Genomic DNA, 23816 nt, shown 5'->3' on the forward strand with positions numbered 1-23816 from the left:
TTACTGTTTATCCTCAGCCTTGTATTCAAATGGTTTACAAAAAATCTAAAGTTAAATAATTGAAGATGAATTATAAAGCATTATTTTCTAAAATACATGTTAAAGAATTGGCAACCCCTTCCTTGAATACTTTGATCTAAGATAATTTCTCCATACAGAATATATCACGAAGAGGATAAACAGCCTGTTTAGCTCATATTTATAAAGGACGGCAATATTAATGGAGGGTGCTGTAAAAAAAAAAAAAAAAATTCACGTAGTTAGGAAGCCATCTTGCATTAGTTTAGTAGCAATAAGATTAAAAGTTTTGCATGTTATTGCTTTGCAAGTACTGTGCACTCTAATCCATTTATGATTTGTGTGGTTTTATAGTAAGCTGCTTTCAGTATGTTTTGCCCATAAGCATTACTGTATTGAGAAGTAAATAAATTATAAATAGCATGGTTTGCTGGTGTATAGGGTAGATGTATATAAAATGTGAAAAAGTATGTCTTAAGCTATGACTGCATTCTATGTAGCTAAAACAAAAACCACAGCACCTTAATATCAATCGAAACGTTTTTCACACAAAACAGAAATCCCACAAGTCATTCTTTATGTGTAAAAAGGAAACCCCATCTTTTACAAAACCAAACACTTCTCATTGTCACATACATGTTCATTCACTCCAACAAAATATTGTAAACGTAGTGAGAGAAAATATTACAATTTCAGACATTAAGGCCGTTTCCTCTCACTCAACATATTGTACACTGTATACATTTACTTTGACATGCTACAGTCAAATGAAGAAGCTGAATATAACCATTGTCACATCTTTTTCATTTTGCTGAAGGAAAAAATAAACACATCGACAAACATTCAGAGAACATGGTCTACATTACGAGTGGCTTTACAGAAAGTGTCTCTATTGAACTCCTGATACAGGACCAAAAACAAACAACTGATAGTACAGTTCAACTTAAATTCACAGTATTATCATGACTAAAATCAAAGTGGATTCAAGAAAACTAAACAGCGAGAATTAAAAACAAAAAAGATGCAATGAACTTGCATTCTAGATAGGTGTGATTGAGGAATTTCAGAGAGTAATACAGTGAGACGCTTAAAAAAAGGAGAGGTACAAGAGACAGCAAAGCAAACATCTTATGTCCTCAAGTGTGTCCAGGTTAACTGTGATGTAAGTGCACATGTAGCAATAGCAAAGGCTGCTCCTTTGAGACAGTTCTCTCAACAGATATGTGAAAATGGTGACATCATAACTTGAAGTCAAAAGACAAGCAGTCTTTCTCCGCCGATGCAGCATATAAATGTTCTTGTCGTTCCCAGGTTAGTATCCTTAAAGGGAGCGCTTGTCTCATCTTCACAAGTGAGAAAATCCTGAGTCTGTATGTCTGAGCAGCAATTCTGATGTTAAGCTCCAGGCTTTTTTTTTTTTTATCGCATATATTAACTTTATATATAATTTGTTTTTCGTGATCAAAGTTCATTTATGTACAGTGTACTAAAAAATCCATAGCCTTAAAAATAAAAAGACAAAATAATGCAACTTTAAAAATCGTTTCGTGGTAAAAATACAGTATGTTCTAAATGTTAAGCACCAATGTCAGGAACTTTAGCTGTAGATTTCCTGTCTTTCACATGCTTGCATGGGTGGTTTCCAGAGTCTTAAAAAAAAACAAAAAAAACAAAGGGAACGAGACAATTAGAGCTGAGCTTATTTTGTACAAACTCTTACATAAGTAAAAAACCTTTTTCTTACCTTAAGTGTGATCAAGAAATCAATTTCCCTTTAATGTGGACGTGTGACTTCCTGTGAAAACCAGAGATCAGTCAGATTTGTAAAAAGAAAATAAAAAAAAATTATAATATATATATATATATATATATATATAATTATTTAAATATACATTTTACAAATACTATAATTACTTTAAAGATTATAATTTATTACAATGTTATTCTTTTTTTTTTTTTTTATAAGGCTACATTTGCTTAGAATACTGTATTTTTGTGTTTGAGTTATCATAAAATGTCCTCTCAGACAGAGTCTACTCACTTCAACATCTGAAAGGGTCCTGTGATAGACACCGTCTACATCTCCATGTCCATTTGAGAGTGTCTTTGTGCTGTTGACAGTGGTAGCATGAACAAAATGTTTGTATTTCACATCTTTTTCTATCCCAGTATGACAAAGATCAGGTTCACTTCCACTGTAACAGCCATTAGCTGAAAAACAAACAAAAAAAACATTTGCACAAAGAACATTAGTTCATTTTTTCCCCAAATGAGATTTATGTAAAGTCATGCCAAGATCAAAAGTGTACGTGTGTGACAGGATGTATGTGAGGCTGGAGAGGGTTTCTGAGAAAAAATTATTGTAAATTGTAGTCAAATCACTAGCAAACCAATTGAACCAAAGAGATGCTGAATGCATCAGAGCCTACCGGAACATTTCAGTCAGCACAAGTCAGCTATCTGAAAGAGACTGCTCAATTTGGACCCATGCAATGTCAAAAGTCAAGAAGCCTCTGCTCTCAAAAATAATCTAAATCACAAAAGAGGTTTACCAAACACCAGGTGAACATTGTCCTCATGAAGGATACACATAGAGCTGACATTTGCCATTTCTGCATTTAACCAGATAAATCATATTACTCAAAAGGCCCTGTTTGTATAATAATAATAATAATAATAATGCATGTCTTAAAGAATTATGGCAAATAAAGACAGCATTGTTTATTTGTAATATTAAGAACAAAGTGATTAATTTAAATATTTCAATGAAAATGAAGCACCTCACTTACAATTATCATTATTGCAAAGTAATGCAAAATGTAAATGTTATAAAATTGTATATTTAAATTGTACTTAGCAGTGTTTATAATGACAACAACATTAATAATAATAATAATAATAACCACCATTGGGGAAAATGGGAATCCACAAAAACCTTTATATTAATTGCAATGATCATTTTAGGGAAAATGTTTAGTTGTCATAAAAACAACTTTAATCATTTCTTTGTTCTCTTTTGGATTAGGCAATAAATGTGACCCGAATGTGTAAAAAAGTTCTAATCAGAAGTATGCTTCACATGTACACTTATCTGATGCTCAATAGACAAATGTTTAAGGACAATTTACAGTATTTGTTATCAATGTCAAAACCAGATGCCTAAGCTATTAACAATAGGGGCTTTTACACCAGAGGAACCTTTTCATAGTTCCTAGAACTATTGGCGGAAATTCCCGGATTTTGGCGTGTTCGCACCGCAGGAACTAGGAACGATTTTAGTTCTAGGAACTCCTTTTAGAGGAACGAATTAAGCTCCTACTTCAGAGTAGGGTCTTCCAGTGACATTAGTATACGCTGATTGGCCGAACGCACTCGAAACACCAGCACTCGCCATTTTTAAAAAGTCTGTTGAAACATACAGATTATAGCCTATATATTTATACCACAAACTAACTCTACGAACGTAGAAAACAGTGATAGATGGACCTCTCAACCTTTACACTAAGGAGAAAATCCTTTGAGGGGACCAAGAGAAACATGATTATGTATTTCTGCTCAGCTAGCAGCACTGGACATCAACCACACAGCATACGCTAATACCTTTTCATATACTGTCTACTTTCCATGTATAACAGTTCCATCTAATAGCATTAGACAGATCGTAAACTAATGAAGACGGAGGATGTAATTGCTGTGTGCCAAGTTGTTCTCAGCGCCGTCACAACAACAAGCGCGGCTTAGGTCACTTCAGAGTTCCTACTGCCGAATGCAAGCAGGAAAACGTCCCTAGGGGAACCAGTAGTTCTCGGGGAACCACTCTGGTGGCTAGTTCCTAGAACTAATAACGCACCTTTTTGTCCATTGAGCTGTTGCTGGTCCTCCATATGGTTTCGGTGGACGTTGTTGAGAGACTCAGAGCTGTGGTGCTGACTTCCTCTCTCTGCACCATTCCTAGCTCTAGTATCATGCTCTTCCCGCCTCAGAGCGATGTCTCTCCCAGTGTGTGGCCTCTCCTCATCCTCCCTCCTCCTCTTTTTCTTTTTCTTCTTCTTCTTATGTCTCTTGGAGCTGCTATCCTCATTTCCCTCGGATGGTTCCCTCTCTGAGTGCCTGTAAGCAGAAAGTCACAATGATCAACTAGTCTTTTTATAGTCTTTTCCCCCCAATGCTTTAAATTCTCACACAAAGCGAAATTTAAATGGTCAATGACAAATAAGTACATTTTTAATTCAAGCTTCAAAAGTTTTTCAAATATGAATAAGCAGCGAAGCAGTTGTTAAAATATTTTATAAGAAATAAGACATTTTTCCAAGAATTTGCTTTTTAAAAATTCTTTTAATATTATTTTCCTTATTATTATTATTATATAATGAGGAAAAAAAAAAGATTTTAAAAAAGGAAATTAAAAAGATTTTAAAATTATCATCAAAACTTTGACTAAATCAATAGATTGGAAATCAAAAGAAAGGAGTAGCAAAGTATGACTCGCCTGTGTTTGTCTTTGTTTCTCTTTTTCTTCTTAGATTTCTTCGCTCTGCATTCATCAGAACTTTCTCTTGCATCAAGCGACGGACTCCGTTTCCGCTTGTTATGTCCGGACAGTGGGCTGAGAGAGCGGGAAGATGAGGGTCTGCTTTTTGAACTGTTCACTGTATGGGCCGTTCTTCCATGGGCACCTTCCACCCCACGATTGCTGTGACTGGAATATCCATCCCTGTTATGGTGTCCAGAAGGAGGTTTGTAAGATTCACTCACAAACCTCCTATCTCTACTCCAGTTGCGTTCCTCTCTGGGTCTTCTTTGGGAGTGGTGGTTCTCTCTACGATGGTGTGAGAATCTGTCCCAGTGTCTCTCTACCTCACGATCTCTGTGATGCCGGTCTCTACTGGAGGAGCGCTCTCTGATGGCATGGCTATCTCGGTGACTGTACCCATAGCGGCTCCGGCTTCTTTCGCTGTATTCCCTGTGGTGCCTGTACCTGTCCCTGTCCTTCAGGGGTGAAGAAAAGTGTGGCCGCTCTGAAATTTTATTCCCGTCCTCACCCACCCTCTGTCCATCTCCAGAGCCAAACTTGTCAAAGTGTGATGGTTTTGACTCTTTGCTTTCCCCTTCACTGCACCTGAACACCTCCTTTAACCTGTGTGGACTTGTGTGACCATCACCGATATGGAGGTTGAGACTGTTGTTGGCCTGATGGTCTGACGTGCCAGCCGCTGTATGGATGGCATGGCTCGGAATCGACTCAACTTTTGAAGCTGTCTGGCAATGAAGGTCAGTTTCTGCAGTCTTTGAGACCAATGAGGCATTAGATGAAGGTGCAGACTCTACATTTACTCCAGATTGAGATAAAGTGTCCGAAGGAGGGTTCATCCATTTGTTTGAAGGCGAGGAGCATGGTTGGTCATCAGTACTCGGCAGTTTGGAACTGTTGTATAAATAAAGAAAACCCAAAGAAAGTTTATTCCATCAGAAACTTGATAATATTAAAAACAAATAGTCAGTGATTTAGCAATATTACAATTTTTGCGAATACAATTCATTTACGTTGTGGCCGATAACTGATAAATGGCCGATATTTAAATTTCATAGTATTTATCTAAAATTTTAATTCAAATGTAATTCTACAGGCAGTGATATTGTTAGCTAAAATGAAAACTTAAAAATCATATTCTTTAATGTAACAAAAGATTATTAGATATTAGATGAAAAACTTAAATTGGAAAAGTCTCAAAGGCAATTAACTGAAATAAAATAAGCTGAAGTTGAAGTACTAAAATGACAAAAACTGAAATAAAAAAGAAAGTAAAGCTAACTAGAAATATTTAGTAAAGCAATACAGAAATGAAATGTGACAAAAGCACTAATTACTAAAACAAACTAACATTAAATATTACTATAATAACCATGGCTACAAGTGAATTTATGCATCACAACTGTGCACATCTCACCTTGATTCACTGTTTTCACATTTTAAGCTGAATTGCACTCCTGAACTATCAGACGCATTAGAAATCTGGGATGAAGAATGTGAAGTGCCCATAACCTAAAAATAATGATAAATAGAAATACTTCAATAAAGAAATATCCAGAATAAAATATGAAGCCTGTATAAATAATATACTGTAACATGCCACAAAATAAAGTTGAAATTTTTTACCTTATCAGTATGATTAAAACCATTGGCTTTGGGAAGGCCATTCTGGGATTTATGAGCAGGTTCTGATCCACTTTCACACACATGAAAGCCATTAGATCCGTTTGTCTTCGAGGTAAGCTGAGGCAGTGAACTGGAACTGTGGGATTGGGCATCATCCTTTACCCCATTCCCATTGTTTATCACGGGAGCAAGATGAGGCTTAGCTAATCCATTCTCCAAGGCTCCAGCCTCTTGGTCGGATTCTTCAGATGATTCCTGACCATAAGGAACCAAGAAAGAAGCTCCAGAGTGAGTTCCATTGACCTGCTTGACCTGTGGGAAGCCTGAGGTAGACATTGAGGTGCTAGAGGATGTGGGCTGAGGGTGAGAGGCTGACGACAAAGAGCAATTAGGGCTTGACTGAGTCTGAGCAGGTCTCACAGGCTTGCCCTGACCAATGAGAAACGTCAACTTTGGCCTCTTGGATGAGTCAGGAATGCCCGTGGGCCGAACAAGCGAAGTAGAAGAGGACGCGGATGCAGAAGAGGATGTATGAGATAGGCTAGATCCTATTTTGGTCACACCACAGAAATTTCTGTTGGGTTTGGAGCAACCATGGTATTCTTTTGAAGAACCATTCCCATTAACGTATGACGAGTTCTGTAAAGTACACAAAAAAAGTTACCAGGTGAAGAGAAGAAACAAACCTAGATGATCAGTTCAGGGCTGATTTGTTGTTGGTCTGAATGTGTTACTGTCTTGCAGTACCTTGAGCATATGAGGTGGCAGCTGAGGACCAATGAAGGATGTGGAGGTGTACTGAGGCCCATTCATCTTGATTGGAATGGATGGTCGTGGAGATGACTGGCCTGGAGTATGGTTCATCTGGCTAAAGTCACTTCCATTTTTCACATCAGGTGACCTGAATTAAAATAGGCATTTTTCTGAAGAGACTTCTCAGAAACACCCTTCAGTCCCAGAAATACAAATGATCCATATGAATCATGAGAAGTGAATTAAACCTTTACCTAATGTAGAACAGTAAGTATGCTTGCTGATTAAGCACTGTTCTAATATCGCTGAGAGATACAGATGAGTCGTTCATCTGATACCACTGCCCATTGCTAGCCTAGAACAGAGGATTATATTATTTCAAACATAAATGACATTGTAAGCATATCCTCAAAAAAGAGGATGCAGGTCAATACATGACAACTAACCTTAATGTAGCAGTAGTAGTGTCCAGCGTGGCAACTGAAACCAGAATGAACCAGCACAGCATACAGAGCATAGATTTGTGGCTCCCCATGAGACTGAGACATGAATGGCCGCAAATCTAGATACTCTGTGTATCTTACATCCTGTGAAGGAGGCATGAGAATGATACCAATTATGGCTGCCGAAGTTAATTAATTAACTGATGGCAATTTAATGCTGTTAAATTGTCAATTTAAACACATTGACCTAGTCCTATTAAAGATCCTGCATCAAGGTGGCATCTCAAAAATATTGATGATTGTAGGGCTGACACGATTCCTCGAATAAATTCAAGTCGTGTCGAGTAACCGGCAAAATACCGGAAGCGGCGGATTCCACAAACAAGTATCCATGAAACGCATTATTAGACCGTTTTCATAGGCTGCATGATGTACTAAAACCATTTAAAAGCCATAGTATAGTATAGTGCTACTGTGAATTCACAAAGGCTGCAATTCAGTTAAATAAAATGTATGCGCTGAAGGATTAATATATGTGCTTTAATTACATGCGTGTAATCTCAGAGCGGCTCCGTTCACAATAAATGCTGCTTCACATGAACTGTTATCATTTACATGCACGAAGCAAGTCTCACACTCCATCTCTGCATATGCTGTGAGTTTGGGTTGCTTATAACGTTAATCTAGGAAAACAATGTGCGCTATTTCATCAGATTTGTTAGGTAAATCATTTATAAACCTGCTGTTCAGGTTTCATTGCTATTTCAAAATAAAAGTTTTAACCCTCGTTTGCATGTTTTGATGTCCACATGTTCTTGTTCAAGAAATGACAGTGGCCGCAGCATTTCTATTATAAAGAAGTGAACAAATATGAAAGATTAAGTGAACATTTTAATTAAATGTCGTTTGGTCAATATTAAACAAGGTTTAGATCAGCTGAAAAATGTAACACCAGGCCGTTGGCACCCTCTGCGTGTCGAACATAAGATGATTGTTTATATTATTATGTGTATTATGCATTTTAGTATTATACAGTGTTGTTCTATAAAACCATATGATTACTTGCTTTTGATACTTTATTTGAACCAAATATTATTGCCTCATTGTTATTATATGTCTTTTTAGTCATTTTAAAGGCTTAGGTCTTTGCGTAGGTCTATTCTAAAATAATCGACTGATTACTCGATTACCAAAATAATCGTTAGTGACAGCCCTAGATCTAGTCATACAAGTTTGTCCAGGATCTTATGCATTTTCAGAATTATCTACCAAACTTGTGTTAGTACCTTTGTTATTTTTCCTCCATTAAAGTTGGTAAACCGCTTCAGTGAGACAGTGAGAACATTAGAACTGCGATGAATGGTGAATCTCTTTGATGCAGTAACCATTTTCTTACATCTACCAAGACAAAAGAGGATTACTGTAAACATGAGTGAAAGTGTAAAAATATAAACAAATTTGGCAAATATAATGATGTGGTATTAATATGCACATAAAATGCAATAAAAACTTACTTGGAGCATTTATAAGCATTGTCCCCATCAAGTTGCTCAGGCTTAACAAATTGCTCAAATGCCTTCGTGAGTGTCTGAGCCGTCTGAAAATAAAGATACAAATTATCAAAACTCTAAAATTGAAGAAAACTTTCTTCAAGATAATTAATGACCAAAAGTTTCAGTCACCTTTATCTCCAGTGAAATATCCAGGAAAGGGTCAAAAGTATCCGAAACTGCTTTGCAATTCAAACATTTGACTGAAAAATGAAATGTGCATTAACAACTGTAGCAACAGATGGAGAAAGCTGGAACACAGATTCAATATTCCATCCTTCCACAAATTCTAAATTTAAAGACGCCTTTTTGTAGACAATTGTCATAGCAAGTGTAATTCAGAAAGGATCAAATTAAATTTATAAAACCAACTCGCAACAAACTAGAATCGGATGACCTACCTCTGGATCTCAGATAACCCCCAAATATCTGATGTACAAAAGTGGTTGCCTGAGTTTGCCTGTCCAGTCTGACAAAAGGAAAATAATGCAGTATTGAACTGGATAAAGTTATGCAGTCATTACAGTTAATGAACTGATGGATGAGGAATGTTTGTTTCATGCCTTTTAAAACTGGCTAACAAAACTGCATTGTGTGAACTCACTTGTTTCCAGGGAGGCAGGACTTTTGCATAGCATCCACTGTGTACCTCAAGAACTCATGGGCATCTTCTTGGCTTCCAAATCTGAAATGCTTTCCTATCCCTGAGGATAAGAACAAGAGGTCAGTGGACAATGCTATAAATACTTTAGCATTTAGAATGGTAAGACCATTCCTTAGAACTTAACTCCAACAAAAAACACTGTGGCTACTTGTTTTTTATTTTTATTTTTAAAGGAATAGTTTAACCTTGATAATGATGCTTCCTTAACAATCAACTCTTATCTAGCATTAATTGTGTTCTGGGACCATATATTTGGAATTGTACATTTTTGGAGTTTGTTTTTTATGTAGCACTTTAAAAGTACATTTAGCAGGTAAATAGTAATTTTGTCAGACGATGTCAAAGCAAATGTTAATCTTAGCACTCACGTTTCAATTCATTTAGAACACTAATGGGCTTTATGACATTTCCAGAGTTGGCGAACACTTGGATGATGTGATTCTGCATGGTACACATCATGCAAAACCCAGGCTCATGACCTGCGTGGAAAGAGAAAGCATGTACAACATCAGAACAAACTTACAACAAGTATTACATGCAATCTTGAAAAATCTTTCACATTTACATGTTTTGGAATGCTCTCTGGTCAGCATGTAGTTGGCAAGGGGAGCCGTGTAGGTCAGACACTGCAGGGTAGAGTTCAGGAAACATGTGTTGCCCAGGTTATGGAGACCTGCTCCAATGCGGTGGCCCTGGTTCCATTTCAAGCAGAGCCGCTCTGGGGAAAACAGGACCTTTTGAGGAAGAGCAATGCCATCCCCACAGTTCATCACCACTGCATGATACAAAAGAAGAAAAACAGACATACATTACACATCAAGAATACAACATAACCTATTGTTGTATTGTAAAAGCGGTACTACGGCAGCATTTTAACATCAACAGTAAAGACAAGCGCTTGCCTTGCTCTCGGGGCCTTTCCACTTGGAGTGCTGTGTTATTACTACCATTCACAGTCGCTCCAATGGTCGGGGCCATACAGGCAGTCTTGGCTCTTGAAAGCTCAGTGGCAGAAGGGCCAACACTCCAGCTCGAACTACTGCTCTCCATGTCTCTCGAGGAGAAAGGTGTCAGGGAGCTGGAGTGCTTGCACCGCACTGACTCCAGGTCAGATTTCTCTGGAGGTTTGTCAACTATGGTCATTATTCATTTTCTGTGAAAAAACAGACATGTGTGTCAACTCAATAATTTTTTGACAAGAAAGGCAGATTTTGCATTTGAATTTGTGCCTTTTAAAACCACTTCACATGCAAATAAAGCTAGTCTTAGTGTCAAATGCAACAGGTAGGCTACCTGAAAGGAAAGCAAATCACTCACTAGCAAAAAGTTGCTTTGCTACTGAGATGTGAATATCTCTAAAGCGTTAACTGCTGACTTTACCTTTCTCTAATAAAATATATAGTTTTAAACACAAACAGATATATTAATCAAACTAATGTCAAACGTGTAACAAATTTTAAACAGGTTAGAACAATAAAATAATCAATTGACCAAATACACATAAATCGTTAATGTAACAGTACACTTAGTAAATGCGTGTTACTATGTATTATATCATTACTGTAATCTTTTGGCTCAGTTTACGTTTATTGATCAAATATTGCATTTAAGGACCGTGACATTTTTGCCAGCGTTTAAAGTCTATATTCTTTAAATCAATATCAACATAAAAACTACACCACTTTATGAAAAACATTCAGATAACTTCGTAATAAGTAAATGCTTTGCAAAAAGACCCAAAGTCACTAGGAAAGCGTAAAAGACAACAAGTTAAATGTCTGTGAGACATCGCGCCAAAGTGAAAGTACCACAAACATAAGTGAACGCTGAATTTCAAACACACTACTCGGCCCTTATTACGCAAAACAATTATCTATATTTCTTTCCTTGTGGACAGTCAATCAAGCATTGATCGAATAAGCTAAATATATATTGGTGTAGTAGCCGGTGTGTGTCGATCTATTGAGCTGAGCGTCAGAATGGGCCCGTGGCCTTGGCTAGTGCATGATAGCTACAGTTTACAGTAAACTCTCGTATCAACACATTCCACGATAAAACCACAGCAAATGTGTGTACCTTCAATTAAGACGTCAGACTCTACGACACTCAAAACACAGTTTAACAACTACAGTGGCTGTTCCGTGTGTGATTTTGTATGAGGAAATGATCCTGTAGTACACACTCTCTCCGCACGTCCACCAACTGTTATCTAGCGTGCTCGGCTAAAGGCTTCGAATGCGAGTTAGGCCTCTGCCGCACGTTATTTAAACACGAAATACTAACAATAAATGTAATTTTTCGTATTTTTTAAAACATGTAAAATGCATGTGAGTGAAATTTGAATGGCTAGCTGCCTTTTTTGTTGGCGCGAGAAGTTCTGACTGATTTAAAGACCGCTGTGTTGTAGCTACAAACGCCATGGTAACGGCTAAACGTAACAATACCGATGGAAGGCGGCATGAACATGGTCACGCACTTCCAGAAGCCTGTCTGTGAATAAAGATAATATTGATATATGTGGTGTGTCCCTTCACAAACATCAACAACACAAAATCACTCACTTTAATTAGCTAAAATTCGACTTTAATCGGAAACAGGTAGAAAGGAGGGGCATGGTATTTAAAATTCACCGGTGCCGTGGCCGAGAAGGCAACGCCGCCGTAAGACTCATTGCGAAACCCGGTGTTTTCAATTTCGTGCCACGCAATAAACGCAACCACACAACGCGCGCTCTCCAAAAATAACCTGCAACATTCATATATCATATCCAATTCAAATAATGCACGTACCTGCAAATTTATGATTAATTTAAATGAGTTCATCCATTCTAAAATCCAAAGAGCGTCCGGCGGTGAACAATGACGTAGTTTCCCCACGGGTCCATCCGGGTACTTTCGTAATGTCAGCCAACCCAGTGTTGTGTGGATGTGGCCTTACTGAAGGGCCGTCAAAACAGTTGAATATCTTTGTTGCTGTCAACTCGTCGCAAGGAAAGCAATACCACTTTTACAACATCGATTTAAGCAGTTCCCGTGGATAAATGCTGAGAAGTAGTGTTTCGTACACATGTATAATATTGTAGAGGCATATTTTAATGTCTAATAGTGGGTAATGCGTGGTGGTGGATCGTACGGTAGGCTATGGCATATCAACATCTATTCTTTTTTTTTTTCTTATGCAAACCTCATTGTATGTTAGATAAAGTAAGTTAAAGTTAACAGTTTGTAAACATTACTATATTTAATGTTTTTGAAAGAAGTCTATTATGCTCATAAAGCCTGCATTTATTTGATCAAAATTACAGAAAAAAAACAGTAGTATTGTGAAACATTATTACAATTTAAAATAATGGTTTTCCATTTGAATATATTTTAAAATATAATTTATTTCTGTGATGCAAAGCTTAATTTTCATCAGTCACTAGACTCATTACTCCAGTCTTCAGTGTCCAGTGATCCTTCATAAATCATTCTAATATGCTGATTTATTATCAATATTGGAAACAGTTGTGCTGCTTAATATTTTGTTATATCCCGTGATACTTTCTTCATGATTCTTTGATGAGTAAAAAGTTTTTTAAAAAAGAACATTTATTTAAAATAGAAATTTCTGTTACAAATATACACTACCGTTCAAAAGTTTTGGGTCAGTAATTTTTTTCTTCCTTTTTTTTGAAAGAAATTAATACTTTTATTCAGCAAGGATGTGTTAACTTGATTTTAAAAAAGTGGGAAAAGTTATTTTTAACTTTTTTTTCATTAATGAATCCTGAAAAAGTATCACAGTTTCCAAAAAAATATCAAGCAGCACAGCTGTTTCCAACATTGATAACAAATCAGCAAATTAGAATAATTTCTGAAGGATCATGTGACACTAAAGACTAGATTAATGGCTGATGAAAATTCAGAATATTTTAAAGTATATTAAAATAGAAAACCATTCTTTTAAATTGTAATAATATTCATAATATTACTGTTTTTTTTTTAATCAAATAAATGCAGGCTTGAGCATAAGAGACTTCTTTCAAAAACATTAAAAATAAATGTTTTCAAACTTTTGACCGGTACTGTATCTGTGTGTGTGTATATGTATGTATGCATGTAAATATATATAAATATATACACACACTGACATGTTACTACATAAATATAACATTACTATAATACTTATAATGATGACCTCATTACATTTTAAACAAATTAATAATACATTTCAGTCCTATCATTTGCAGCTTTATCCATATATTTAAAACTTGCAATCATTGTAATATTATGAAATGTAATATTAATAATACAAAAGTGTAAGGCTATTTTGAGGAACTATTTACTCAATAGAGACTAATGCACTATTGGCAGGGGACTTTACTTTACAGATCTTTTGTAACATTAAATATGGCACTCATTTATATACATAGCTGCACTCGCACATACAACCATTTCCAAACAACAATTTACATAATTTACAAGTATTGAGGACTTATAGCAGTACAAAAGAGCTACTATTATGATGTCTTTTCTGGACTGTGTATTGCATTTTGAGAGATCTGTAGCTCACTGATGTGTCTCCTGAGCTGAACAATTTCTTCTTCTTGCTCATCAATCTTGCGCTTTAAACTGTGGATAACCTACAATAAAGAATGAAAACACATGTTTTGTTTTTACAGTTACAAGTTCCAAAGGATAACTAAAATGAGGCTATATGTAGATCACATTTGTTTTGTTCAACATTAAAACCACACATACCATGTCACTGGTGCTGAAGAGGTCATTCTGAAGTAACTGAGATGCACTTGGTCGCATTGAGGGATCAGAGCTGGTCAGCAGACTGATATACTTGGCCAAAAGTGGCCAGTTGTTAGACAGTGTGTTAGGGATCTTGCTCTGACGTAGTTCTCCAAGTGTGTGCGCACGCTCCATCTCAGTCCCAAATGGCTGGAATAACTCAAACGCAATCACTCCTATACTGTACATATCCGACTGTATAAATGAAACAAATACTGAGCATCAAGTTCTACTAACACATTTTTAGTATGTGCCTAAGATGAAACAGTCAAACATTGAAATACAGCACATAAAACAACAGAAACAAATTGATAGACATTGCATTATAACAGTTTGTAGCTTCACAGTGCCCTACCTTTGAATCATAGTGAGAACCCTCAAGTTGTTCTGGGGCAGCGTAAACAAAAGTTCCCACTCCACTAGTGTGAGCTGAGTCTGAAAAGTGCGATAGGAGATTGTTTAGTCCAAGGTTGCATTAATTCAGAGCTGCCATTTAATGTTACCTGCTATTAAATCAGCAGTAGTTTTGCAACAAATAGAAAAATAAGAATATTCTAAATATTTTTTTTTAAAGAATTTGAGTTCAGAATTTGTAATAACCAAAATAATGGTCATTTGCTCTTGTGAATAGTTCTGTCACCTGTGTTTACACCTGCTTGAGAGCTGGAGGGCAGCTGCTCATGCTCGTCCGTTATAATGTTTTGGCAAGCCAAGCCAAAGTCCCCAATCTTCACATGGCACTCAGGTCCATGTAGGAAAATGTTTCTTGGCTGTAAATAAACAAATACATTTTAATTGGCAACAAACAAACATTATAAATACACAGTGAGTTTGAGCAACTTAAGTTAATAGAGTAGTTTAAACCGAGATACTAGCACTAACTTTTTAATTTAACTAAATAAATAATGTGGAGTGGTCCCATTAATGTGCAGTTCAAGTACAGATTTTACATTATAAATTATTTTATTTATTTAAAGGCTAACTCTCGCCAAAATGCAACCTAGGCTCTTTTTTGTTAATCTACCCGAGGCAAACTTTCGTTTAAAAGCATAATTAGAATGGAAACGGCACTTTTAAGTTTGACCGTATTTTCGTTGGTTAAAATGCCTTGTGAAATGGGAGTGAATGGGGCACTTTTATGATAGCATCAAAAATCACTATTTTTAAAACACTAAGGAGGCTCGACACAACATGAAACTTTTCTCAAAGTATCACCAGGGGCTCTACACATGAACTCGAGCATTGAGAACATTGTTTGTGTACACAGAGTTTACTAAAAAGAAAGATTTTGATCAACTCACTGTAGCTGTGTCTGCCGGCATTTTGACAGTCAAAAATAGTCAATTTCCGAACGCGAATGAACCACAGTCTATGGAATGAACTGACTCTGAATTCTAGTATTGTTTTTTATATGAGGATCCTTTTTCAAATACAAGGTTAATATTGATTTTCACTAATGAGAAAACAACAAATTATCCGTGAATTTATATTGAACTAAGTTTTAGGAGCTTTCCATCTTTACTCTCCTCCCTGTTACGGAGATCGACTATTTTTGACTGACAAAATGCCGGTGGACGGAAACACAGTGAGTTGTTAAATCTTTCTTTTTAGTAAACTCTGTGTACACACACAATGTTCTCAAAGCTCGAGTTCATGTGTAGCGCCCCTGGTGATACTTCGAGCAAAGTTTCATGTTGTGTCGAATTTTCTTAGTGTTTTAAAAATAACAATTTTGATGCTATCATAGAAGTGCCCCTAACACTCACATTCACAAGGCATTTTAACCTAAAACGAAAATACGGTCAAACTTAAAAGTGGCGTTTCCATCCTAATTATGCTTTCAAACGAAAGTTTGCCTCGAGTAGACAAAAAGACCCTAGGTTGCATTTTGGCGAGAGTTACCCTTTAATTTATCAGGTTTTTATTGTTACACAGATAGAAGAACATCCACAGTAATAAATATCCAAAATTAACAGTTTTAACATATTAATCACTGATGAGAATTAGATTTGTTTAGGAAATCCATAGGTGACTGTGTGTTCTAGCCTTTTGAAAAATATGTGTGAAGATCCAAAGGGGATTCAGGGGTATTACGAGAACTATCAAACCTTCCTGTGACAAATAGATAAAGAGTGTGTTTGTAAGGGATAAGGAAATTGTTGGTCAAATTGACTGCAACTCATTATTAGGGCCCAATGGTCATTTATTTTTTAAATTCTGTTAAATGTTATGCTGGCTATAAACTGTTATGAGGCCACTGGATGTATCAGTAAAATGAATAAAGTAATTGTTAAGTGTGATTTATTATTAAGTTTAACCTCAAAAGCTCAAGTTTGTACATTGTTGTGCCACACCTGCCCAATATCTGTTATCAAAACTCTAGGCCTCCTATAATTTAAACAAATTCTACAGTTTTTATGCCAAAAAGCCATACATGAACTAGAAAAATGTAAGGTGCACAATACCAAGTTATGTAAACCAACAAAATAGATACACATACCTTTAGGTCTCTGTGCATAATACCACGGGAATGAATGTACTCCACTCCTTCAAGTATTTTCTTTAAAATCTTCAATGCGTTTTCACAGTCTAATGACTCACAAGGATCTGTGGATGAATGTATTGGTTAAAAATTGCTCAAAATAATTCAACAATATAATTATAAGCTGTAATCAAAACATCTAGATCTGCAAATCAGCTTTTCTTGTCTTTCCGGTTTAGTAAGGGTGTATTTTAGTGTATGAGACATAGTACCTATTAAATGACATCTAAAGAAGGAAGTATAAATGTATAAATACTGTAAATTATAGTAACTCGTATGAATAAAGTGATCTCACCTACTGACGTGGTTCTTGAGTTTCTTTCTTGTATCCAGTCTTTCAGAGATCGCTCACAAAGCTGCATTTGAATATAAAGCATTAAGTGGAACTGAACCTATAGACAGGAACAAGCATAAACATAATATAAACATTATAAAAGATTACAAGATAATTATTTCTCATTTCAATTAAATTGATGGTTTACATTCAGTGGACCGTATACCTCTTGCGCCTGCTTTTCAGACCATTCAGTAGTGTCCATATCAATGTAAGAGTTATTGTTATTGTTCAATTCCAGTCTGTTTTGACTGAGGTCGTCCTCTGCGAGTGTTGAGCTGTCCCTTTTAGCTGCAGGGCATTTGCTCACCATAGAGCGAGGCTTTCCCAGAAACACACATGGAACAAAGTTCTGTGGGTTGCGGACATTTTTGGGGCAAACAGCATGTCCCATCTCTTCTTTTGAAGTTGAGGGTTTCACTGACATGCTTTCTAGTGCAGCCTGATTTTCTTTGGCTTCTGCTTGTTCAGAATGTTCAAAAACAATGGAGGATCCATTGCTGCTGTTAGTGTTTTCCTGCGTGCACCTGAAGCAAGATGCATTTTCAAATATACAATTGTAAACGTGTTACAAAAAGTTATTTGTGTAAGAATTTTTTTTTAAACCTTCTTACCCATCTTTCTGTGATGGTTTCTCTAATGCTGGAAACGTTTGTGAAGCGAGGGATTTGGGATCTAGTGAGATAAACCGAACATTTGACAAGTTTGTACCATTTTTGCATGATTCCAGAAATACTGAATATAAGCAAAATATGATTGAAATGGGTATATATCTCCTAATGTAACCAATGTTATTTAGAACACATCATTAGAACAATGTACTTTTCACGGCAGGCTGAACGTGCTCCATCCATGCAGTGTGATAGCCAACAATATTGGAATGCTGAAGGCTGGAGAGCACTTTAACCTCTCGAAGAACCTGCGAGGAGATAAAAAAAGACATGATATGACATACAATAGCTAAATCATACGGATATGGGGGGTACATCAGAACAATAGTAACTGAATCTGTGACATACTTTACCTTCATACAGTCGTCTCTTGTTACTTTCTTGATTAGGATTTTTTTCACCGCATATTCCTGACCATCAAGCTTGTTTGTGACCTAAAATAGGTGTTTTTAGAGCGCACCTTTCGACAATATGTGGTTTCCATCTTTGGAGCACAATATGATTAAAACCTTTTCTCACCTTAAACACTTTGCCATAGGCTCCTTTACCCAGTGTTGCGATTTCTTCAAATTCACTAAGGTAACGAGATGTCTGTGGTTGGAAAAGACCATCTTTGGTTCTAGGATAGAAAAGCATTTCTCAATTATTTGAAATGTTATAATCTTATACATTGTCGTTTAAAAGTTTGGGGTCATTACAATTTTTTAAAAATGAAGTATGCATTAGATTGACCAAAAGTGAAAGTAAAAGCATTTATAATGTTACAAATGATTATTTCGGTTTCAAATAAATGCTGTTCTTTTGAACATTCTATTAATCAAAGAATCCTCAAAAATATTTCCACAAAATATAAAGCAAACTGTTTTCAACATTGAACATTATCATGATAATAATAAGAAGAAATGATTCTTGAGCACCAAATCAGCATATTAGAATGATTTCTGAAGGATCACTCTGAAGACTGGAGTAATGACTGCAGAAAATTCTGCTTTGCCGTCACAAGACTAAATAAGATTTTAAAATATATTAAATTAGAAAAATTATTTTAAATTGTAATAATATTTCCCATATTATGGAGCTTATAATATGACAAAATGATTTGAATTTGAATTGTGTAAATTTGAATTATTGACAAGTGTAATCTAACAAAATTGAATATTATGTGGGATTTTAAATAGTTCTGAATTCGATTTTTTAAACGAATATTGAACATTTGAAATTTAATGAATTTAAATGTTTTTGGCTGAATTTTAAAGACATCTATTTTCAAACAGCTTTTTTTTTGAATATCTATTGGTACAATATGCGTCACATGACTAAATTTAAGTAATCGTTTTTAAATACCACCGGCTTCACAGTCCACACTACAACGCGAAAACGGCGTTTTCAAATGTATTCAATTTGGAGAGCGTTTTCAAAAAAGCTTCGTTTTCATTAATAAAAACGCAGTCTCAGTGTGGACGGAAGGCCAAAACGGAGAGAAAAATATAAGTTTTCAAACGATACGAAACCAGTTTTAAAAAATACAGATTCAAGTTTTCTAAAATTCAAACCTCAGAAAATTCAGATCGTACAGAAAGTAGATTACCGGTCATTCACAGGGAAGAGTAGAGGATCTCAGAAAAGTCAAACGGAGAATTTTGGCTGCACTGCAGTAGTTTTCTGCCGCAAACGAAAAGAATCCGTGTATCATTCGTTCAGTTGTTTTTTGATTTAATATTAAGAATAGAAAAAAGTTAAAAGCTTGAATATTAGATTTCTAATATTCTAATAATAGTCTTCCGCTGCTGCAGTTGCACGGATTCTTAACGCGTTTATTGCAACTACGTAGTAAAAATGTATATACATTTCATCTTTTTCTCATCAAACAACCAGACAATGACTCGACACAACCCGTAACCGGGGAAGAGCCTAGACAGGGCTATCTTCTGTGTAGATATGAATTCACCTACACTTCGCATCAGCTGGGTATGGCAGGGTAGGCTAAATGACGGCTGTCATGGGCTGCATGGTCGCCCAGTAAGTTAAAAAATAATTTAAGATATAAATCAATATAATTAGTAGTAAATTAAACATTTAAAACACTAATATTAAAAGCAAAGAATAATGCATTGACTTGGGTAGCCTATATAGGCCTAACATACACGCATGAACTGTCTTCTGAGTTTTATGATATAGGCCTTGTGTTTTAAAATTTCCAAGGACCGTCTACTAATAACAGTGATTAAGCCCAAAATGAATGTGGGAGGGGGAATATTGAACACAATATGTTTTTTTTTGCCCAAATGGTCTCCACTCCTTTTTTTTATAATAATACAGCAAAAAAATTTTAACTGATCGTATTTGCCAGAAAATATGTCGAGTGCAAGTTACACCGGATCATCTCCAAGTTGAGAGAGAAACGTGCGGGCGTCACACGATCATAAAAACCAGCAGAATAACTTTTTATATGTTTGGTTGACTGTGTTTTATTTTGATAATGAACATGCTGCGATGTGAAGTTAGCAATGCCAGAACTGATAGGCTACTATGTTGTGTGAGTCCATCACTTGGATTTGTTCCACAGCAGGGAGAAATAACTTAATACTCTGTCATTTAGTCATACAGATAATATGACATCATTCGATGTATATTTTATTTTTATTTGTGTACATTCAAAATGACAAAAAAATGTCATGACTTTGAAAAATAAATAAAACAACATGATGCGCTGCTTTAGCGCGTCTCGGTCTCTTTAAAGATCTTTCTGGCGCACACCAAAACTGAACCAAAATACAGCGAATAGCCTTCTTGGCGTGCCTACTTTTGAAAGTCAACATTTAGATTATTTGACGTTAAATGCATTATATATGCATAAGTCACTTTGGAATAAATTACAGCGTGTTTCATGATAAAAAAACGTGACTTTACAGTCCGGAAAATAGGCTACGGTAGGTTATAGCAAATTATTTCACGGACCCCCTGGCACTTAAGAACTGCTGGTCTACACAGAAGAAAGCCCTGTCTAGGCTCTTACGTTGTGTCGAGCCATTCGTTAGTCTAGTTGTTTGATGAGAAAATAAGTTTCGTAAGCTCCGTGCAACTGCAGCAGCGGATGACTAGCCTATTATTAGAATATTAGAAATCTCAATTTTCTCATTTTTCTACTCTTACTATTAAATCAAAAAACGACTGAAAGAATGATACACGGATTCTCTTGAACCACCACCGCGTTTGCGGCAGAAAACTACTGCAGTGCAGCCAAAATGCTCTGTCCGACTTTTCTGAGATCCTCTTCTCTTCCCAGTGGATGATCTGTGATCTACTTTCTGTACGATCTGAATTTTCCACGGTTTGAATTTTAGAAAACTGCATTTGAAGTTCCGAATTTCTTCTTCATCTTGAAAACTTGAATCTATATTTTTTTAAACTGAATATTTGCAGTCTTAGAATTCAGAACAAAAAAAGCTGTTTGAAAATACATGTCTATAAAATTCAGCAATAAAAACATTTCAATTTGTTAAATTTCTAATGATCAATATGCATTTAAAGAAATCAAATTCAGAACTATTTTAAATTCCACATAATATTCCATTTTGTTAGATTACACTTGTCAAAGATTCAAATTTACACAATTCAAATTCAAATCATTTTGTCATATTATAAGCTCCATATTTTTTATGTATTTTTTATCAAAAAAATGCAGCCTTGGTAAGCATAAGATACTTCTTTCAAAAAATCTGACCCCATTCTGACAGACCCTGAACTTTTGAACAGTATTACAAAGCAATGTAGAGAGCAAGTGGAGGTGCTACAAGTGTAAATGTTTTCACCTTAGACTCTGGCCTTCTGTACTCAAATATCTATGTTCCTGCAAAATCCAAAAGATGAACAGATAGGGCAAAATAAGAATTTTGTTTTCTTTTGGTTTTTTGATGAAAGCAACAGCTGGACAGAAATCACACACAAAAAATTACACTGATGATGAATTAAGTTGTATTACCTGTGGGAAAAGCGATGAGCTGGTTGCATGCAGGAGCTCTGTGAACGCCCGGTTATGCTGTAGTCGGACTGTGCTGAACTCATCACTGATAGCCAGCGGAGAGAGGAGGTTCATGGCTGCTAAATGCTGGCCCATCACTGAAACAACAGAGGCATTTGAGAACATACATTTTGAGAAAAATAGTAAATGAAACATTTTTGCCTTTTATAAGCCAATATCAATGACGCTAACCTTTAAACAGCATTCGTGAGCGTGTGGGATCACTCTCGTAAACAAAGCACAAGTGTTCCAGTAGAGACCCCAGCAGCAGTTGGTTGGGAATGGCAGAGGCAAATTCCTGGATCGACGGATACTGTTTCCCCGCCAGCAACACCTCACAGTTATTGTCTGAGTCTGAGGCTGCATTTATATGAAAAATACAAAGGGTGGTGAATACTAAAATGTTTGACTATGTTTGAATATAAAACGTATATTATATATATATATATATATATATATATATATATATATATATATATATATATATATATATATATATATATATAATCTGACCAAAATGAGTCTAAAACAACTTGGATTGGAGGTGTCTTACCTTCAGCAATAACTTTGGCAATTAAGGCCATAATGTCATTTCCCTCTGAATCCATTTAGACACCAAACATTTACTGTACTCTCTTAACAGCTGAGTAAATATAAATATGCCAATGCTGCATCTTGTGTGTACATCAGGGGTGGGTAAGGTCTAAGTCACTTATCAGCTTGAAACAGTTTCAAGTTACCCCCCACACACCCCTAAGAAGCCACAGATGAAATATTAAATAGGGGGGACATCTTAAAACTGCATTATTACATTTTAGTCATTTAGACATACTACTTTGACAATTTATGCACCTGATGTTTACAGTCTCTAACATCCAAAAAAGTAAATATTAATCAAAGAACACACACCAATTTTTACAGACGCCCTGTTTTGTTTTAAGAGCCCCAGACTCTAACCATGACTAACGTTACTCTGATAACAGTGCAATGACATGAATAAAAGGGGCTGTACAATATTGCCGTTGGAGTGCACTCACTATCAAATTGGACGTCATCCTCCGTATCTGTCAGGCTGAACATTCCTCTTTTAGGTCTTCTGTCTTGAGTGAAAAGGCCCCGTCGGACATGAAGGCTACGGCTTCTCAGATTGGAAACTACACCGCTACTCGAACTTTCTTCTGCCATGATAGTCTCTGTTTTGCGCAACATGACGTTTTTCTAAAAGACACTTCAGTGCATCACATTCATTCGACCTATTCAGAAAGGGTCAACTTTCGAAAACCCAACCCTTTTGATCGGGAAAACCCCACTAACAAGTTTTAAAATTGGCCGAATAAAAATATCATCGTAAACTGACAGTTGCCTGCCATGTTTCAAGGGACAGGAGTAAGGAAGTATCTCAAAATTGTCTTCATATATGATAAACAAAGAAATACATAATGCATCAAACTGTTAATCGAATATACGTTTGGTTTATGTATTGTAGATTTAACATACTTGGATCTCTATACAGACAATGACATTAACCATTTTGTTGTGTCAGTGTCAGTTTCGGCTATTATCAGATTTGAACTTTGCACCCAGTCCCTACCCAGACAACCACGTGCAGGATGATGAAATGTTTCAAAATAAAACGTTAAAATTGGTACTTTGGTTTTGTTACAAAGCATCGCAATGATACATCAATAAAAGTAACTGATTAATAAACTAGGAGAAATGGAGAATATATAGCCGTTTTTTGGAAAATTTGTTTCCACATAAACTTCACAGGGGAAAGACGCATTTAGTTAAATATTAACTTGGCATAACAAAGTAATAAAAAAAAGAAAGATGTTCAGATAACAGCCGACGGTACAAATTTGTATAGTAGCATTGACAGTAG

General features: G+C 35.9%; 2 protein-coding genes across 5 annotated transcripts; both read right to left on the reverse strand.

Annotated features, from left to right (window-relative positions):
* Nucleotides 1-578: 578 nt before the first annotated feature.
* On the reverse strand, nucleotides 579-13402 carry usp42 (ubiquitin specific peptidase 42). 2 transcript variants are annotated; one of them, XM_082152694.1, is made up of 19 exons: nucleotides 12375-13402; nucleotides 10488-10738; nucleotides 10151-10360; nucleotides 9954-10064; nucleotides 9526-9625; nucleotides 9323-9390; nucleotides 9054-9124; nucleotides 8886-8968; nucleotides 8658-8769; nucleotides 7375-7515; nucleotides 7183-7283; nucleotides 6923-7076; nucleotides 6176-6814; nucleotides 5967-6061; nucleotides 4508-5443; nucleotides 3869-4128; nucleotides 2060-2229; nucleotides 1763-1813; nucleotides 579-1667 (listed from the first exon to the last, which is right to left on the reverse strand). In XM_082152694.1, exons 2-18 carry the CDS (start codon nucleotides 10726-10728, stop codon nucleotides 1793-1795), a joined length of 3513 nt encoding a protein of 1170 aa, XP_082008820.1. In that variant the 5' UTR covers nucleotides 10729-10738; nucleotides 12375-13402; the 3' UTR covers nucleotides 579-1667; nucleotides 1763-1792. The 2 variants fall into 2 exon arrangements, with proteins under 2 accessions (XP_082008820.1, XP_082008821.1); XM_082152695.1 differs by lacking the exon at nucleotides 12375-13402 and adding an exon at nucleotides 11662-12368.
* A 526-nt stretch (nucleotides 13403-13928) lies between these two features.
* On the reverse strand, nucleotides 13929-23330 carry eif2ak1 (eukaryotic translation initiation factor 2-alpha kinase 1). 3 transcript variants are annotated; one of them, XM_082152743.1, is made up of 15 exons: nucleotides 22972-23330; nucleotides 22127-22294; nucleotides 21896-22032; nucleotides 21726-21763; nucleotides 18433-18532; nucleotides 18267-18347; nucleotides 18065-18161; nucleotides 17857-17917; nucleotides 17409-17769; nucleotides 17204-17300; nucleotides 16867-16973; nucleotides 15007-15136; nucleotides 14722-14801; nucleotides 14328-14561; nucleotides 13929-14209 (listed from the first exon to the last, which is right to left on the reverse strand). In XM_082152743.1, exons 1-15 carry the CDS (start codon nucleotides 23141-23143, stop codon nucleotides 14087-14089), a joined length of 1986 nt encoding a protein of 661 aa, XP_082008869.1. In that variant the 5' UTR covers nucleotides 23144-23330; the 3' UTR covers nucleotides 13929-14086. The 3 variants fall into 3 exon arrangements, with proteins under 3 accessions (XP_082008869.1, XP_082008870.1, XP_082008871.1); XM_082152744.1 differs by lacking the exon at nucleotides 22972-23330 and adding an exon at nucleotides 22488-22960; XM_082152745.1 differs by lacking the exons at nucleotides 21726-21763; nucleotides 22972-23330 and having other exon boundaries at nucleotides 22127-22267.
* Between the last annotated feature and the right edge of the window lie 486 nt (nucleotides 23331-23816).

The sequence above is a fragment of the Leuciscus leuciscus genome (genome assembly GCF_965113295.1).
Source record: "Leuciscus leuciscus genome assembly, chromosome: 21".
Lineage (NCBI taxonomy): Eukaryota > Metazoa > Chordata > Actinopteri > Cypriniformes > Leuciscidae > Leuciscus > Leuciscus leuciscus.

What these genes read in the sequence shown, in the direction of transcription:
- usp42 (XM_082152694.1), bottom strand. Translation starts at nt 10,728, where the DNA reads ATGACCATAGTTGACAAACCTCCAGAGAAATCTGACCTGGAGTCAGTG. An exon ending in TGTTCTAAATGAATTGAAAC is followed by an intron (nt 9,626 to 9,953) that starts GTGAGTGCTAAG and finishes TCTTATCCTCAG; the next exon opens with GGATAGGAAAGCATTTCAGA. An exon ending in GGACCCTTTCAGATGTTGAA is followed by an intron (nt 1,814 to 2,059) that starts GTGAGTAGACTC and finishes TGGTTTTCACAG; the next exon opens with GAAGTCACACGTCCACATTA.
- eif2ak1 (XM_082152743.1), bottom strand. Translation starts at nt 23,143, where the DNA reads ATGTTGCGCAAAACAGAGACTATCATGGCAGAAGAAAGTTCGAGTAGC. An exon ending in CTGAAAAGCAGGCGCAAGAG is followed by an intron (nt 17,301 to 17,408) that starts GTATACGGTCCA and finishes TCCTGTCTATAG; the next exon opens with GTTCAGTTCCACTTAATGCT. An exon ending in CTCAAGAACCACGTCAGTAG is followed by an intron (nt 16,974 to 17,203) that starts GTGAGATCACTT and finishes ATTCATCCACAG; the next exon opens with ATCCTTGTGAGTCATTAGAC.